At 38.8% G+C, this 18,847-nt stretch overlaps 1 protein-coding gene across 11 annotated transcripts in view; it reads right to left on the bottom strand.

Moving 5' to 3' along the window:
• Window positions 1–213: 213 nt before the first annotated feature.
• farp2 (FERM, RhoGEF and pleckstrin domain protein 2) overlaps window positions 214–18,847 on the bottom strand; it is a 178,736-nt gene continuing 160,102 nt past the window's right edge. For 2 of the 11 annotated variants that reach the window (XM_020044319.2, XM_020044320.2), the window contains 6 exons: window positions 4,756–4,919; window positions 3,382–3,415; window positions 2,764–2,903; window positions 1,756–1,863; window positions 1,423–1,574; window positions 214–1,190 (listed from right to left, as the gene is read on the bottom strand). In XM_020044319.2, the coding sequence (XP_019899878.1) occupies window positions 1,100–1,190; window positions 1,423–1,574; window positions 1,756–1,863; window positions 2,764–2,903; window positions 3,382–3,415; window positions 4,756–4,919 (689 nt within the window). In that variant the 3' untranslated portion in view covers window positions 214–1,099. Of the gene's footprint in view, window positions 1,191–1,422; window positions 1,575–1,755; window positions 1,864–2,763; window positions 2,904–3,381; window positions 3,416–4,755; window positions 4,920–18,847 lie in introns of those variants that run through there. The other 9 variants (XM_013132847.3, XM_013132849.3, XM_020044321.2 and 6 more) reach the window with 6 other exon arrangements.

Here is an 18,847-nt window from a genome sequence, read left to right as displayed (position 1 = left end):
TTGGGTTTCCTCCTTTGTGACGCTTTGACAGGCCTTTACTGCAGCTGTCTCTAGCTGTTTGTTCGCAGAACTGGGCTGGCTTTTTTTTTTTAAAGTTTTTGGCAAAGTCTAATCTGGCCTTTCTATTCTTGAGACTTATGAATGGTTTTCACCTTGTGGTGAACCGTCTGTATTTGCTCTTGTGAAGTCTTCTCTTTATGATAGAATTGGCCCTCTTCTTCTATTTGCACTACTGGTTTGATGCTAACTGCATTGTGCTGTACTGTACTCGTACTGTTCAATGACAAAGTTGAATCTAATCTAATAATGATGTTCCTCCTAATGTTCCTACTATCTCTGATGGATTTTTTGTGCAGCCTAAGGATGGCCTGTTTCATTTGCATTGAGAGCTCCTTTGACCACATGTTGTGGGTTCACAGCAACAGCTTCCAAATGAGAATGCCACACCTGGAATCAACTCCAGTCCTTTTACCTTCTTAACTGACGAAGGAATACCCCACATAAGTCCACGAAACAGCTTTTGAGTCAAATGTCCAATTACATTTTGTCCCTTGGAAAAGAGGGGGCAACATATTAAAGAGATGTAATTCCTAAACCGTTCCTCCAATTTGGATGTGAATACCCTCACATCAAAGCTGAGAGGCACTTTAAGCCCATATTCATTATTTAACTGTAACTTGAATATGTTTTGGTTAACAGCCAAAATCACAAGACCTGTGTCAGTGTTATTTCAGGACCTAACAGTACATTTCCATAATAATAGTACTACATATACTTTCTTGAACTATATAATATGTTCACCGCTTTTTACATGAACAGATATACTGATGGTCGATGAAGCCTGGGGGCAAAAATTACTGTATGAACATAAAAAAAACATCTAATGAAAATTGTATTTTCAATAAAATTAATCCATGACTGTCACTTTAACATGACAATGAGAACCATAGTTTCAATATTAATTGACTGAAAAACTATGGGTCCCAGCCCCTAGCTCTCTAGGATTGTGTCCCACAAAGAACCATATTCCCAATTTAGTGCAAAATATAAAAATAGGCTGACTTTGGGAAGCACACAGTAGATTATAGGCAGGAGGAGCTTAGTTCCCGTTCCTCTCGAAAGGACCTTTAGGCATGAAGAGACATATTCGGCCTGTAGCACTGGCCGCACTCTTAATCACCTCCATCCATCTGAAAAGGAGAAAGGGAGGGAGGGCAGGATGAGAGACATAGGAAGAAGAAAGAAGGGGGGCGGAGTAAGAGAGGGGGCAGAAAAACGGAAATCATAGCAAAAGAGGGTACATCAGAGATGTAACAGCCACACGCAAATCTCCCCAACACTGACCTTCTATCCAAAAACAAGAAGCAGGTTTAAATGAAAAATGAGAATTATGGATAACTAAAGCAGATTTCTGAACTGTACCTCTCAAATGTGTACTCGCTCTCAGCCCGGAAGAAATAGACGTGGGACTTGAACTGCAATTTGAACACATATTCTTTGTGAATAGTGTCTGACTCTCCTGGAGTGCTCACAGTGTAGCCTAGTAGCGGGAGGCTGGCCAGTGGGAAGTCATCCTTCATGCAGGCAGATGAAAGGAAGCAAACTTTGAGTTTGCTGTGATTCTATACAATTAGTGTTCTTCTCAATAAAACTCAGTTTCCTGCATTGGGCTAAATATGCTGTGAATTTTATTGTAAAAAAAAAAACACTGCATTATTAAGATAATTAGTGACTTGTTTTGTGTGAGGCAAGTACCTGATGAGTCTTGTAGAAGAACAGGCAGAAGTTGGTGAAGACCACCCAAAGCTTCTGCCAGCCGTTGCTGTTCTTGAATTTCCGTAAGAGATACCCTGAAAGCTGGTTCTGAAGACAAGACAGAACAGGAGAAGGGAAATTATGGGTGGTTATTGAACTAACATCTTTTATAATTCATTCTTGAATCAATAGGTCAATCATATAATGCTGACCATAAATCAGTCGCAATTTGATTTGTTAAGATGGTTGCTACGTGTCAGATTTTCCGCAATCCAAATTCTGCTAAGATTAGAAAATGTATGAAATGTGTGACAATTTTATGTTTTTGGTTGTCTGTTTAACACATCCATGTGCTTTTACAGAGGTTGTACTTTATATACAGCATCTTGACAAGTGGTGCCTCTTTTCAAATAGCGATAACGTACAATGCGTCTTTGCATTCACTTAATTTAGCTGACACTCTTATCCAGAGTGACTTAGAGGAGCAATTAGAGTTAACGGTCTTTCTTGAGGGCAAACAAAAGACATTTTCATCTTGCTGTCTCTGGGTTACCTTCCAGTTACTAGTCATATATTCTATCTACTATGCTACCTGGCACCCCATTGGTGACAGACTTTTTTAAATGAGAAAATCTAATACTAGCCCTCAAGCCAAATAAACCATACAATGACAACATAGACCATTTTAATAATGTATGTATGATGTACAGTTAAATGTAAACATAATCCATGAGACATCAGATTACTTGGCCCATGAATTTGAGCCAATTAAATTCTATATTTATCCAAATATGTTTTAAATAAAATGGAATGCTAGTTAATTATCGCCAGCTCTGCCCTAATTCTGATTGGTTTGTTCTCAGCAACCCAAAGAACTGGACTAAGTTGGGGGAAACCCAAGTGTGTTTGATTCATCCAGACTAAACAAACTAGATGTGAACGCAAACCATATCTAGTACCTCGTTCTGGTCTAGCAAATTGTTCTACTACCCTGATTCTGTCTGGTACCTGGTTCATGCGCAGGTAATCAGTGAGTGAGAGGTTCTGGTTGCGGTACCAGCAGACATGTGTGATGGTGTTGGGTCTTTGGCCTTGACCGAGCAGGTAGCGAGGTGGGAGCTCTGGAGACACGGCAGGAGAACTGAACACTGATTGGAGGTTGGGTAAGCAGAGAGGGCAAGCCAGCAAGAGGCAAGCAGGTACAGATCGAGTGAAAGAAATGTGGGTAGAGAAGGAATAAAGGAAAGAAAAGTAGACATAATTTAGTAACAATTAAAATTGACAGAAACAGAATAGGAAGAAAAAGAGAAGTTTGATTATAAAGTGCTTCATTGAGGACTGTAGAGAAGCGGGCTGTTCCCAACAACTCGATGCATGCAGTTTTCTAAAAAAAATGGAAGAAACAGGGCTTAATGGGAAAATTTACCGATATTAATTTATATTTTTCTCTCTTTCCGCTTGTACTTGATCCCCCCAAAAGTGATCACTCAGCAAATGTTAAAACCAATTTTCTCTGTAACAAAAGCGCAAAGTAAAAACATTTTGGGGATCAACTATAAGTATAAAAGATGTAATTAATGCAACCTGTAAAAAAAATTGACCTGTGCTTAGGTGCTTGTTTCACACCTGTTACACCAATGCATGAAGAATCAGCAAAGGTCTGAAATCAAACAGAGAAATCATTGTTAGAGAAGGAGAGCGGTCAGAATGTTAACCATGGGAGATCATGGGCCAGAAAGAAGCAAGAAATATGTGATGGGATGAGGTGACGAGGACAAGTCATGTGTGTATCCGGAGCACAATGCTGTAATACTGCATACCTATCTGATTTATACAACTGAGAGATCAATTTGCCACTAACCACCACTAAATGTATATCTGTGTGTGTGTATCTGTGTGAGACACAGTTGTGGCCAGACGGATTGGCACCTTTGCTGTTTATATGGACATAAAGTATAATTTCCACTAGAGAACTGTAGAAATTCAATACATTTTTGGTATCCAATTATGTATTTAATTGGTTTGCAGTTGAACAAAATCAAAAAATCTGAATAATTAAATCCAAAGAAAGCTTGAAATGGTCGAGACAAGGACATAATTTTCCACAAATAGTAAGCAAGTGGTTCTCTTACTTTGCAATTGAAAATATCTGTGCTGAGTTGCAGGGGAGTGTAATATGAAAATAACTAATTTAACCAGTTTGAATTGATAAACATGTCACTGCAATGAGAATTAAGAAAACAAAGAAAACTAGAGATTTGTCTGACAAGATTATAGCCAATAATTAACATCAAGAGTACAAGTCCATCGGCAGTGACCTCGATGTTTCTGTTTCCACTATACATAATGGCATCAAAAACGTTATGACCCATACCACTGTAACGAACCTCTCTTGACGTGGCTGCAAAAAAAAGTGAAGGATTGTTTGAATGGTAGAGAACCACCTTGAATGGTAGAGAACCACCTGCCAGATTAAAGCTGACCTTCAGGCACAATGTATGATAGTGTAAGTTGAAACTACCTGTCACCAAGGTTTGGTAAAACACACCATCTTTATGCTTACAGAAAACAAAATGAAACCTTCAAAGTTTCCTTGCTGCTTCTGCCAGAGTGCCTTGAATGTGTACATGACATCAGGAGAATGCCAAGGCATTTTGAAGAACAATGTGGAACTTTCAGGAAAGGTTTTCCATTGTGGTTCCAGCAGGACAATGACCCCGAAGAGACTTCACATAGCACCCAGGAATTGTTCAAGACAAAACGCTGGACCGTTCTGAAGTGGCCAGCAATGAGGCCAGATTTCAATCTTTTTTCTAAATTACAGTTTTGTTCATTTTCTGAGTATGTTTAGGTTTTTAAAACAAAATGAAACAAATTTTGGAGACAATATACTCTGGCAAATTTGTACTTATTTTAGAGACAATTTTGATTTATTTGACATGCATAGGCGCCAATACTTTTGGCCACAACTGTATGTTCTCAACCCTGTGTGTTCTCTACCTCCACAGCCAGGCTGTGATCTGACATGGATACACTGGTGTTGCGGTGCCAGCAGACATGCATGGTGGTGTTGGCACGATGCTGGGTCTGCTTATCCAGCGAGTTATGAGACAATGACATGTCATCCTCCGACTCCGGTTCCAGAGAAACCTCATCCGATGACCCTAAGGAAAAGGGTTAGGGATAAATATATACATCCATTAATATCAGCAGTTGGAACAGTGCTGATATCAGATCCATTAAGACATACTGGAACAAGAGAAAAATTATGTTGTGGCCAAAAAGAAAAACCTTCATCCATGGAAGTTGTTGAAATTTGTCAATCCAAATTGTTCTTTAATTCAGAACCTTTTAATCCCAATGTAACCTAGCGGGCTTGGGACAGACAAAGATCAGGATAGGAGTCCAATGAGCCACACACTCCTTGCTAACTCGGAACTCAGATACACCAATGTGTTAGACAAAACTGTTCGATTTACAAGTTGGCTTGCAGGTGCCGTCCTACCAAAAGTAGATGCTAGAGCACGTCTTTTTTTCGGCCAGAGCTCAGTGTAATATCCAGTATGTAGACTAACAACCAAACATGCAGATGGATATTACATCTTTCTACCTTTGTATACATAGACTATACATAGAGGATACATCACCATGAGGAGAAAGACATTCATGATAATACAATGCCTTGCTAAATTATTCAGACCCCTGACTAATTATCCTATATTAATCAATAACAAATAGTATATTGATATTTTGTTTTTTTCACTTTAAAATACCGAAACTCAAAATCAATTATTTTAGGTGACATTGGTTTTATGTTCGTAAGTATTTTTAAGATAAATAACAAAATAATAAACACTGCAGTTCATAAGTATTTGAACAGTGGTTTTGACTGTACTGTGGGACATCAAATTTGAAATGAGACCGTAACAATGGAGTTGAAGTACAGACTGTCAGCTTTAACATGAGAGTATGTTAGTATTACATTAACCATTTAGAAATAACAGCATATGCAAAAATTATACATAAAAATATCCAAAACTTTAGGTGTGTCAAAGGTGTTGATCACACTTGGAAAGCACTGTACATAGTACAAATCAGGTACCCATGAGGTATTTCTGTTTTCATAGCTCTTTTATTGGTTGTTAATTCACTTCAGCAGCTGTAGAGCAACAGCCAAAACTGTTTTTTTTCAAACTCTGAAAGGTGACATACAGTTTAAGTCAGAGGTTTACATACACCTTAGCCAAATACACTTAAACTCTGTTGCTCACAATTTCCTGAAATTTAATCCTAGTAAAAATTCCCTGTCTTAGGTCAGTTAGAATCACCACTTTATTTTAAGAATTTCTGAATAATAGTAGAGAATGAATTTCTGCTTTTATGTCTTTCATCACATACCCAGTGGGTCAGAAGTTTACATACACTCAATTTTTATTTGGTAGTATTGCTTTTAAATTGTTTAACATGTGTTGAACACTTCGAGTAGCCTTCCACAAGCTTCTAATATGTTGGGTGAATTTTGGCCCATTCCTCCAGACAGAACTGGTGTAATTGAGTTAGCTTTTCAGTTCTGCCCACACATTTTCTATAGGATTGAGGTCAGGGCTTGGCCACTACAATACCTTGACTTTTTTGTCCTTAAGCAATTTTTATACAACTTTGGCAATATGCTTGTGGTCATTAATGATTTGGAAAACTCATTTTTGACCAAGCTTTAACTTCCTGACTGTTGTCCTGAGTTGTTGCTTCAATATATCCGCATGAGATTCCTTCCTTATGTTGCCATCTATTTTGCGAAGTGCACCAGTCCATCCTAAGCACCCCCATAACATGATGTTGCCACCCCTGTGATTCACAGTTGGGATGATGTTCTTTGGCTTGCAAGCCTCTCCTTTTTTCCTCCAAACATTTCAATTTACGTTTCACCAGAACAGAGTACATTTCTCCAAGAACTACGATCTTTGTCCTTATGTGCAGTTGCAAACTGTAGCCTGGCTTTTTTATGGCGGTTTTGGAGCTGTGGCTTCTTCCTTGCTGAGCGGACTTTAAGTTTATGTCCATATAGGATCTCGTTTTAATCGGGATACTAGGTCGTTTGCTGTTGTTCCATGACTGATTTGCGCTTTTCACACCAAAGTACGTTAACCAAAGTACATCTCTAGGAGACAGAATAACTTCAGCAAGATGGACGGAAAACTAATCATTTTAGCATGCATGGCTTAATAAAGCTATATAATAGCAAAATACACAGCTGTCCATCAAATTTGAAAGCTTTTACTAACTATATTTGTTACACATTCTTTGAACCTTAGTGCTAACATCATTTATCAAAGCATATGTTTGATAGTATTTGCAGATCAAGGCAAGATAACTAATAACCGTTGGGAATGTAGTGATGTACTACTGGGAAGCATTGAAAATGTAAATGTCTCTATAAAACCAGAACAGTACTTTATAGGCTATATGCCTGCCATACTGTGTTTGCGTTAATTATAATTTGTGACGTTTAGGCTACTGGTTCTTTTCAAAACAGACCTAGTAGAACCCCCATTAACAGCATAGCCAACAGCACTGTCAGTAGTTTTGAAATAAATCTTCTACTACAGAGTAATCATTTGATCAAGTCATCAATGTTTTGTGATTATTAGAGACATAAAAATGTTAACTAGCTGGTCATTTATTACCATTTCTGATACTTCTGTGACAATGTAAACATTTTCAGCAAGGTGGTTAGCAACGAATAGTACATAAAAAATACAACCACGTTCCCAATAATATGTCTACCTTACTACTTTGTTCAATTACATTATATTTAGTTTTTATTGGAATTGCAAATGACTGATCATAGTCTTCTCTGAAGTATCCACTAGAAAGATGTAGCTTCCTTCCTTTCCGGTAAAGAAAAATAAGACTGATCAACTTTACATTACATGATGTCTGGTCTGTCATGCAAGTGGAATTTCAAGATTTGTAACTTGCGTTGTACTACTCCAATGAATGTTTTTTAATTTAATAGGTCTAAACCCCTGTCAATCAAAAGTAGTGTATATATATTCAAAAAATATACAGTTAGGTCTGGAAATAATTGGACACTGACAGAATTTTTTTATTTTTGTCTTTTTATCAAAATATATTCAAGTTACATTTAAATAATATAGTGTATATGATAATAATAATAATATATATAATAATATGGGCTTAAGTGCAGTCTCTCAGAATTTATTTGAGGATGTTCAAATCCAAATTTGAAAGGGTTTAGGAATTACAGCACTTTTCTATGTAGCCCCTTCTTTTTCAAGGGACCAGAAGTAAGTGGACAATTCACTGAAAGCCTGTTTCATGGACAGGTGTGGGCTATTCCTTCATTATTTCTTCATCAATTAAGAAGGTAAAAGGTCTGGAGTTGATTCCAGGTGTGGCATTCGCATTTGGAAGCTGTTGCTGTGAACCCACAACATGCGGTCAAAGGAGCTCTCAATGCAAGTGAAACAAGTGAAAAAATAATCCACCAGAGAGATAGCAGGAACATAAGGATTGACCAAATCAACAGTTCGGTACATTCGGAGCTCAGCAACACAAAAAGGCCTGGACTTCCATGGAAGACAACAGTGATGGATGATCGTAGGATCCCCTCCATGGTACAGAAAAACGCCTTCATAACATCCAGCCTAGTGAAGAACACTCTCCAGGAGGTAGGGATATAATTATCCAAGTCTACCATAAAGAGAACACTACACAAGAGCAAATACAGAGGGTTCATCACATGGTGCAAACCATTCTTAAGCCTCAAGAAAAGAAAGGCCAGATTAAACTTTGCCAGAAAACAGAAGGATGGGAAGAAAAAAGTATGGAGAATGGCTTGGAATGGGTCAGATGATCCGAAACATACCACATGATCTGTAAAACACGGTGGAGGTAATGTGATGGCATGGGTATGCATGGCGTCCAATGGCACTGAATTTGTTCAGGATAGAAAAACACTTTGCTGGCTACAAACCTCAGTAGCTATGTTATAGTAAGCCTAAAATAAAACTGATTACGGTTATATTGCGAGTATTTCAGGTGGATTTTCAAAGTATGCATCATACTATCCAAAAGTAAGTTATCGTCACCAATATTGATAGTTATTGTATCAATGTCATTCATGAATGAAAGAAAAATGAACGTTGTTGTGCCATGAAATTAAATAGCTTTGGCAGTGTAAAGTTAATTTTCAGTCTCGCTAGCAATTGCTCAAATCTTATGACTATTCAAAGTATTAAGTAGATATTAGTAGGCCTATTACTGGCTAATAAGCTTTCAAAATGGCCAGGGGCAAAAGCCATTCAGTTCATAGATTCTATTTCTAGTTTAAGTAAACTTAACAAGAAACGTTAGTCAGTTTAACACAATGCTTAATGGGGTCTAGCTAAATATTCAAACTTAGCGTGATGTTAAACGCATGACAAAATGATCATATGTCAAGATGCAATTTTATGACGAGGTAGTATGTCCCAATAGGTCCCAATACTGGCATACTAGCTTACTACATTTGAAATTGTGAGATTTTGGCATTGATTTTGAAAATATGACTGATCATGCAAAAAACCTGTCTTTTATTTAAGGATAGTGATCATATAAAGCCATTTATTATCATAGTTATTTGGCGGCTTTTTAATTCATAATGATAACAGAAATCACCCAAATGGCCCGCATCAAAAGTTAACAGTCTTGAATGTTTAGCCTTGTTACAGACTCACAAGGTGACACACATAGGTGAAAATGTCAATTAAAGGTAAATTTCCCACACCTGTGGCTTTTCAAATTGCAATTAGTGTCTGTGTATAAACAGCACTGGGGAACACAATTTTCTTTGAGTTGATCTGGTTTTTGGTTTTTGACTAACATTTGGCATCTGAATCCAAAAATGATTTTTTCCTATCACATCAACTTTTGAGCTACAGGATACCCTTGCTTTGTCTCATGAATCAGGACTGTTTAGGCACTTGCGAAGAGAACTAACAAAGGCAGCCATGATCAAGTTTTCCTCCACCACAAATAGCATCTATGAACTTTATGGCTTTTGTCAGTGGCCGTTTTAACAGCTTATTAGCCATTCGTGAATGAAATTCATGCAATATCTACTGTATCAATATAGGTGACGATAACAGACTTTTTCATCAAGTGAAAAGACAAGAGAAACGTATAGTCAGCAAAGTTTTTGTCCATCTTGAACAAATCCTAATATCCACCAGAACCGTTTCATTTTAGGCTTCCGATTACGTAGCTACATAAAGTTGTAGCTATCGAAGCTTTTCTCTGTCCTGAACACATCCTGAGGCATAATATGTTTTGTCAGTAATGGGAGGCGAATGCAGGACCTGTTGTTCCGTAGTCTGCGACTCTAACCACTACGCTATTTAACAAGGGTACTCAGTCACTCAGTCAGGCACTCACACTGTAAGAGACATTCACTCTTCTAGGCCAGCTCCGCTTACGTGGTCCGGCAAAAACTTGACGTGTTCGAAGAAAACTGACTGTATTTTTAAAAATGCCAAATTTAAGTGAAAAATCCTACTCTACAGAAATTACGTTCAAAATTGTTTCCCAGTGTAGTCAATGAGTTTGTAAGCTCTCACATGGATCCACTGAGCAGGCTAGATACTGAGCCATGGGAAGCAGAAAATAATTGTCAAAAGACCTGCATAACAAGGTAATGGAACTTTATAAAGATGGAAAAGGATATAAAAAGATGTCCAAAGCCTTACAAATGCCAGGCAGTATTGGTTAATCACTAATAAAGAAGAGGAAAATTCGAGGATCTCTTGATACCAAGCCAAGGTCAGGTATACAAAGAAAAACCCTCAGGTAAAAATACGGTGTGGTTGTTTCTGTTAAAGATTAATTTATTACCCTATTCTAATTGTATCCATTATTCTGCAAATTAACTGTAATAGATGGACTGTTTTAGATTAGGCCTTAGATTGCTTTAGACTGTTCATGGTTGCCACATACAGAAGACGACCTAGGTCAAAAAAACTGTAAAAAACCTGCGTTACCCTTGACCCTGACATATATAAAATATGTCTCAAGAGTTGCTTATTTTCATCTTAGAAAGTTTCAGATTTTTGCAATGTTTCGATCAATAACGGATGCAAAAAAATGTATCCAGAAAAAGCTTCTAATCTAGAAGCTTTCGTTACTTCTAGACTAGATTACTGCAACGCTCTTCTTTCCGGTTACCGTGACAAATCAATAAATAAACTTCAATTAGTGCTGCACACGGCTGCTAGAATCATAACTAGAACACATTTTTTTGAACACATTACTCCTGTCCTAGCGTCCTTACACTGGCTGCCTGTTAGGGTTAGGGCTGATTACTGTTAACCTATAAATCCATACATGGACTAGCTCCTACTTACCTTGCTGAAATGATCCAGCCATACATACCTACAAGTAACCTACGATCGCAAGATGCAGGCCTTTAAATTGTACCTAGAATTTCTAAAGAAACAGCCGGATGCAGGGCCTTTTCTCATAGAGCTCCACTACTTACTCCGAAAGGCATTGGAGGGAGGGCATCCCAGTGGCGACGAGAGCCCACCTGGCAAGACAGCAAGGGTGGACAGTATCAAGCCTACCGGTCACCTTCACTCCCCTGGGCCAGGCTACAACTAATTATAAACCGTGCTGAGTTTTTAGTAGACACTTGAAAGTTTGCACTGAGTTTGCATTTCTAACCTTAATTGGCAGATCATTCCACAGGAGTGGAGCTCTATGAGAAAAGGCCCTGCCGCCAGCTGTTTGTTTAGAAATTCTAGGGACAATTAAAAGGCCTGCATCTTGCGATCTAAGGTTACTATAATTTTTACGGATTCTAAAACAAAAAGCCAGAAAATCTAATTGTATGATTTTTTAAGTTATTATTTTGCATTTTATTGCATGACATAAGTATTTGATACATCAGAAAAGCAGAACTTAATGTTTGGTACAGAAACCTTTGTTTGCAATTACAGAAATCACAAGTTTCCTGTAGTTCTTGACCAGGCTTGCACACACTGCAGCAGGGATTGTGGCCCACTCCTCCATACAGACCTTCCCCCATATCCTTCAGGCTTCGGGGCTGTCAATGGGCAATACGGACTTTCAGCTCCCTGAAAAAGATTTTCTATTGGGTTCACTCCTGGACCTTGAGATGCTTCTTACGGAGCCACTCCTTAGTTGCCCTGGCTGTGTGTTTCGGGTTGTTGTCATGCTGGAAGATCCAGCCACGACCCATCTTCAATGCTCTTAGTGAGGGAAGAAGATTGTTGGCCAAGATCTTGCCATACATGGCCCCATCCATCCTCCCCCCAATATGGTGCAATCGTCCTGTCCCCTTAGCAAAAAAGCATTCCCAAAGAATGATGTTTCCACCTCCAATGATTCACGGCTGGGATGGTGTTCTTGGGGTTGTACTTATCCTTCTTCTTCCTCCAAACGAGTGGAGTTTAGACCAAAATCTCTATGTTTGTCTCATCAGACCACATGACCTTCTCCCATTCCTCCACTGGATCATCCACATGGTCATTGGCAAACTTCAGACGGGCCTGGACATGCGCTGGCTTGAGCAGGGGGTCTTTGCATGCGCTGCAGGATTTTAATCCATGACAGCATAGTGTGTTACTAATGGTTTTCTTTGAGACTGTAGTCCCAGCTCTCTTCAGGTCATTGACCAGGTCATGTCGTGTAGTTCTGGGATGATCCCTCACCTTCCTCATGATCATTGATGCCCCACAAGGTGAGATCTTGCATGGAGCCCCAGACCGAGGGAGATTGACCGTCATCTTGAACTTCCATTTTCTAATAATTGCGCCAACAGTTGTAACCTTCTCACCAAGCTGCTTGCCTATTATCCTGTAGCCCATCCCAGACTTGGGCAGGTCTAAAATTTTAGCCCTGATGTCCTTACACAGTTCTCTGGTCCTCGGCCATTGTGGAGAGGTTGGAGTCTGTTTGCTTGAGTGTGTGGACAGGTGTCTTATATACAGGTAACAATTTCAAACAGGTGCAGTTAATACAGGTAATGAGTGGAGAACAGGAGGGCTTCTTAAAGAAAAACTAACAGGTCTGTGAGAGCCTGAATTCTTACTGGTTGGTAGGTGATCAAATACTTATGTCATGCAATAAAATGCAAGTTCATTATAAAAAATCATACAATGTGATTTTCTGGACTTTTGTTTAAGATTCGGTCTCTCACAGTTGAAGTGTACCTATGATGAAAATTACAGACCTCTACATGCTTTGTAAGTAGGCAAAATTGGCAGTGTATCAAATACTCCCCACTAAACTTTAATTGGCCAATTCTGTTATTTTAAGTGTTTCCCAAATATGTAAAAAAAAAAATATATATATATATTTAAGGTGTATTTGTTTTCCGTGATGAGAGGTGGTGGCAGTATACTAGTTCCCACCCAACATTGATTTGTTGATCTGCTTTATTTAATGCTTCTACGATTAAATTCTGTTTTTTATGAACAGCCCATGCAATTCTATGTTATTAAATCTCAAATTAATAAACACCATCTGTAGAATCCACACAGACCTTCTGATATACACCCACACCTGCACTGACATACCACGTACACAAGAGACTAATAACATCCAAGACTAAGTTCTAATAGAAGACCCTATGTTTGACAAGTTTCTTCTTTTCACCAGGGGGCCAACGCGCCAGACTGGTTATAAGTATAGGAGAGAGGTTTGCTGGTTTCCTGGCCTACCAAGAGAGACAAAGTATTGTTAGCAGTATGCGCCTCAGTAGCGCCTCCAATGTTGGATTGATAAGACCTCACCACAGAGATAACCATATACTGCTTCTTAAGACCATTTGTTTGTTCTAATAAGGCGATACGCTAATTCTCTCCCTTTACCTGGCACATAGTCCTGTTGCTGTCCATTGATATTGACCCAAAAGGCCTCTTTGCCTCAGTCTTGGTGCATTACACAACAGTCTCATCTTCTTCTGTAGTAAGCGACTCTGTGCCTCAGATCTGTTGCTGTTGGGCACAAGGTTCAATTTCAAGTAGCGCCTCCAAAACAGCTTCATGGGACCAGGAAAAGAAGGAAGCAGTTATAGGCAACAATTGCCCAGAGAGAGTAATGATAACCCATGTGCCAGTAAGATATGAAGTTAGAACGGTGTTCTACTGTATTTTCTACACCCCTGAAAGAACTCCAAAACAAGAGAACCGGGTGATTCGACCAGCCCACCAGGTGGTAGTGGTAAACTGTAACAGACCCAAGGTAACCGACACAAACCTTGATTCACCCAAGGAGGTTGGTCACACTCCGCCAGCCTCTCTTTTTGTTCAGGACCATGCCGTTAAAAGGCAGGACTAGTAATTTATATAGCCAACTTGCTCTCGCTCCTGCAAAAGCCATAAAGAAAGGAAAATGCGTAATATGTGGGCTAATACCACACAGTTCCACAGGGGTTGTGCCCCTTATGTCTGTTCCAATCTCTGACTGTGACACGTGTGCTTTATTGTTTCCCAAGAGTACCCAGCCGGGTAAATGTGGGCCAAGCCCAATGGTGAAAGATAACATAAGTCCTGGATAGTCTGGGTAGTCTTTGAATGGATTGGTATAGTCATTACAGCCATAGTGGCCATAGGCCTGTTAGTACTCCTCCTACGTGCCAGTTGTCGAGTAGCCCTGAGTGTATTGTGTTACAATAATAATCAATTTGGCATAGAGCTAAAAGACATGCATTAGTCTAAGACATCCCAATGTTTAGAAATGATCTACTGATACTGACTACCTCACAAGTCCATGGTGGTGTAAATGTTCACATAGTTAACCTGGAGTTGTCACAATGGTATACATCAAACCCAGAAGGGGCCTTGGCCCAGTGTGGTGAACCACAGGACGACTACGATGATGGACCCTCCCATTACAGAAGAACCAGATCCTCCTGCTTCAGTTCTTTGTATTTTGTATAATTTGTATAACCATAACAACTGTCTTGATTGACAGTGTTTGATTCATATGTAACTTATTTAAAGTAACTGACTTCCTGATCCTTAAGATCCAGGATGTTTTTGATATGTAATTCATCTGATATATGTAATTATTTTTAATAATTCTCTATAAGCATTCTTGTAATAAATTAATTTTGTTTATATTGTCCCTGTTGGGACAAAGGGGAGGAATTGTTAAAGATGAATTAATTACCCTATTCAATTTTATCCATTATTCTGCAAATTAACTGTAATAGATTGACTGTTTTAGATTAGGCCTTAGATTGCTTTAGACTGTTCATGGTTGCCACATATAGAAGACCTAGGTCAGCATGCCCTGTTCTTAGAAGTGATTAGGGCCACAACCAAGGCGCCAGGCCTCAACCCTATCTTATCTACAAACCGGTTCAGTTGGCTCCAAGGTAAAGTTGCCTGTGTCTTCTCTGTATTCTTCCGTTTGTGAAGGACACTAGGGGTAGCTCAAATAAGGAGGTCTGTTAACTCTGACCGAGAACTATGGTTGCCATGGCAGTATAGGGTTCTATCTTTTTTTCCTATTAGTATGACGACTTGTTTTGTATGTATTTCATAGCATTAGAGACAGGGGCGTAGTTTATGGGGGGGATGGGGGGGAGGTAACCCCCTCAATATTCAAATCCATCAGTTACAACCCCCCCCCAATATTTCGACATGAGAATTACAGTAGATCAAATGAAAAGTATGAAGAATTCATATATTTTGTAACAATAATTGTTCCTACTCAAATATGAGTTTGTCCTAATCAAATAGGAAAAAAAAATAATAATAATACTCCCCTCCATTGAACCGATTGGTAACGCCCAAGGCGCACTTTTTCCAAAACAACGCGAGTGGAGAGCACACGAGTCACGACGACGGGTAACGTTCAAAAATGAAGAGAAGCGCTGCACAGCGGACTTTATTTAACTGCTGGTCAGAGAGGGATGTAAAAAAACAACAACCATGTACTGAGAATGAGGTATGAGAATATTGTGTAATAGCTAAGTACACACCAGTGAAACCAGATATATTTTAGCTAGCTAATCTCCATTTCAATGTATTTAACTTATAGCTCACTTATCAGTATAACAAGTTACCAAATCAGCCGTCTGTTTTGCTAGTTCATTTTTCAATAGTGTCTGTAATTATCAATGACAAAAGTATTCACATCGGTGTTTGTTTTCTTCCTAAATTAATCTGACTTTTTAACGAATTGGATGGATGAACGATTTACTGGCGGTTTCTGTACTTAAGGCGAGACACGGCAGGCAAAAACATCGTTTTTTTCACTGGTCAATGTTGAGATTTGGGGCTCTATGGGGGCTATTTGTCTTCAATAACATGACTTCTTTCAGACTTGTGGTGTAAAAAAAGTCAAAAATACACATTAGGTCTTTATTTTACTACATTTCTAGTCTATTTGAGTCTCTTGATTTCGCCTAAATTCATCAAAAGTTGTCGTTCTAAATCAACTTGCTGCTCCGCGCTATCGCTGTTTGTACCCTGTCATATCATATATCACTGGAAAGGTCTCTCTCTCATGGTGAGTGCTGTCGGGTCTAAATATGCTAATTTCCTTTTTATCAGCAAGCAATCGTCAAATTAAAATTGGGCATTTTGCTCTAGGATCTCAAGAATTTGTTGTTGGTTGTGAGAGACGCAAGCAGATATTTGGAGCTTTCATTTAAACTGTGTAATCATAATCACTGTTCTGTGCCTTTGAGCAAGTGGTGTATCTAAATTTAATGTTTACAGTTGTTCAAGAGCCCATGTGTTTCCCTTTAAAAAAATTAAATGCATTAAAATGGAATGTAAAAATCTTAAAATAAATGTCTAAATTTTGTCTCTTTCATATTTGTATATGTTGATTTTGTAATCAGTTAAAGCATATAGAAAGAAAGAAAGATGATCCAATAACAATACACATGAAAAAAAAAACAGGCAGCACACAACTTTAAACCCCCCCAATGTTCAAACCAAATCTACGCCCTTGATTAGAGATAATATTTTGGGGGCTGATAAGGGGGAGTATAAAGAGCTAGAAGCCATAATAGGTCATCAGAACAATTGTTATGACACTACTCTGTTGGTCACTGTACTTATACTCTGTTTTGTGAAAGCAATTGTTCCAGTGGATCCACAAAATTAAACTTGAAATAATCAACTGTTATACCAGACTCTGAGAAGATTTTTTACAAAAATGATCTGCATGGTCGAGTTGCCAGAAAGAGGCCTTTACTGCGCCAATGCCACAAAAAAGCCTGGTTACAAAATGCCTGACAACACCTTGACACACCTCACAGCTTCTGGCACACTGTAATTTGGAGTGATGAGATCAAAATAGAGCTTTATGGTCACAACCATAATTCAATTCAATTAAATGTATTGCCATGTCAACAAGTTGATAGGAATTTGTCTTGGTACAACTCTCAGACATAAAAACAAAAACTTAAAAGACAAACATCATAAGTACAAATGGGACATTAGACCAAAACCCTGCATACAAAAGACAATACCCCACGGCAATGAAGAGCACAGTTGATAGAATGCTGCAAATAATCAGTGCAAATTCAGATGCCTAATAGCCAAAGGGTAAGTGCTGTCTCTAAAACGTGATGTAGAAGTCTTAATACTCCTATATCTTCTTCCTGATGGTAAGAGATTAAATAGATAGTGAGCAGGATGAGAGAAGTCCGCAATGATGTTTTTAGCCTTCCTGATTATTCTGGTGGAGAAAAGTGAAGAAAGTGAAGGGAGGCTACAACCTATGATTTTTGATACTCTGCGTACCACTTTTTTCATTCTGATTTTGTCCTGAGCGGTTGTGTGACCAAACCAGACAAGCATTGAAAAAGTTACCTCCTGCTCCCTTGATAAAGATTCCTGGATTGTGATCCCAAGGAACTGGAATGAAGTGACCCTCTCCACCTCCACTCCATTAATGGAGAGCATAGGGAGGGGACTAGGGGTCCTTCTAAAATCCACTACCAGTTCCTTGGTTTTAGAGATGTTAAGTGTCAAGTTAAAAGCTTTCGCACCATTTCACCAGCCCCTCCACTTCTCTGCGGTAGTCAGACTCATCTTCGTTAGTAATAAGACCAATTACAGAGGTATCATCAGCAAACTTAAACAAAAAAACTGAACTGGTGTGATTGACAAAATTGTGTGTATAAAGAATACAGTAGGGGGGAAAGGACACAGCCCTGATGGGCGCCAGTGTTCAAGATTTTTGACTGTGAGACGTAATCACCCATTTTAACCACTTGCTTCCTATTACATAGGAAGTTGAAAATCCATGTTCTAACACCTAGCTCCTGTAGAGTATGAATCAACTTTACAGGGACGATGGTGTTGAACGCAGAGCTAAAATCCACAAAGAGGACACGTACATATGTAGATCTTAACTCCAGATGTTGAAGAATAGAGTGCAAACAGAGTAAGTGTTATGTTTGGAGACATGGCCCCTCACCAAAGTTTTTTGGGTACCCTCAACATAGGGTTTCTTGGATAAACTAATTTGAATCAGTAACTGACCCTTCCTTTTAGGACCAGCCTTGGTATGGCATATAGGGATTCGTCAACCACTGCTATTGCAACCTACCAAGGGGAGTAATGTGACCCACACCTGTCTAATCGCCTGCAAGGGGACTCTAACCACTCAGCGGCAGTTAATAACCGGTCAGCTAGCTCCCTCACTTATACGTTTTTGGGAGTGTCGAAACAGTTATTCCCTCACATAACAGATTTTGGGAACCCCATATTGGCTATACTATACGTTTAGGATTTATCTTACTGATATCAAATAATCTGTTACATCTATTTTTTTGTTCTTTAACTTCTTTGATTACTTCATGTTTAATTACATAGCACCACAGGAACAACCGTCACAATACTGACAATAGTGTCATGATAGATTGTTCTGATTGTGCATTTCAAGTTTCAAGCTTATATTCTCTTCCAACAGTACAGATGACAGAATTAGAATTTGCAGAATGTACATACAAGGAATAGTAGCCACTATGAGGTAGTCTAAAAATACAAGGTTGCACAAATGGCTCCAGGAGACAGAAAATCATAGAATGTCGGTTGCCCAG

This window comes from Esox lucius, chromosome 8 (genome assembly GCF_011004845.1).
Source record: "Esox lucius isolate fEsoLuc1 chromosome 8, fEsoLuc1.pri, whole genome shotgun sequence".
Classification (NCBI taxonomy): Eukaryota; Metazoa; Chordata; class Actinopteri; order Esociformes; family Esocidae; genus Esox; species Esox lucius.
This window is presented reverse-complemented; position numbering and strand designations above follow the sequence as displayed.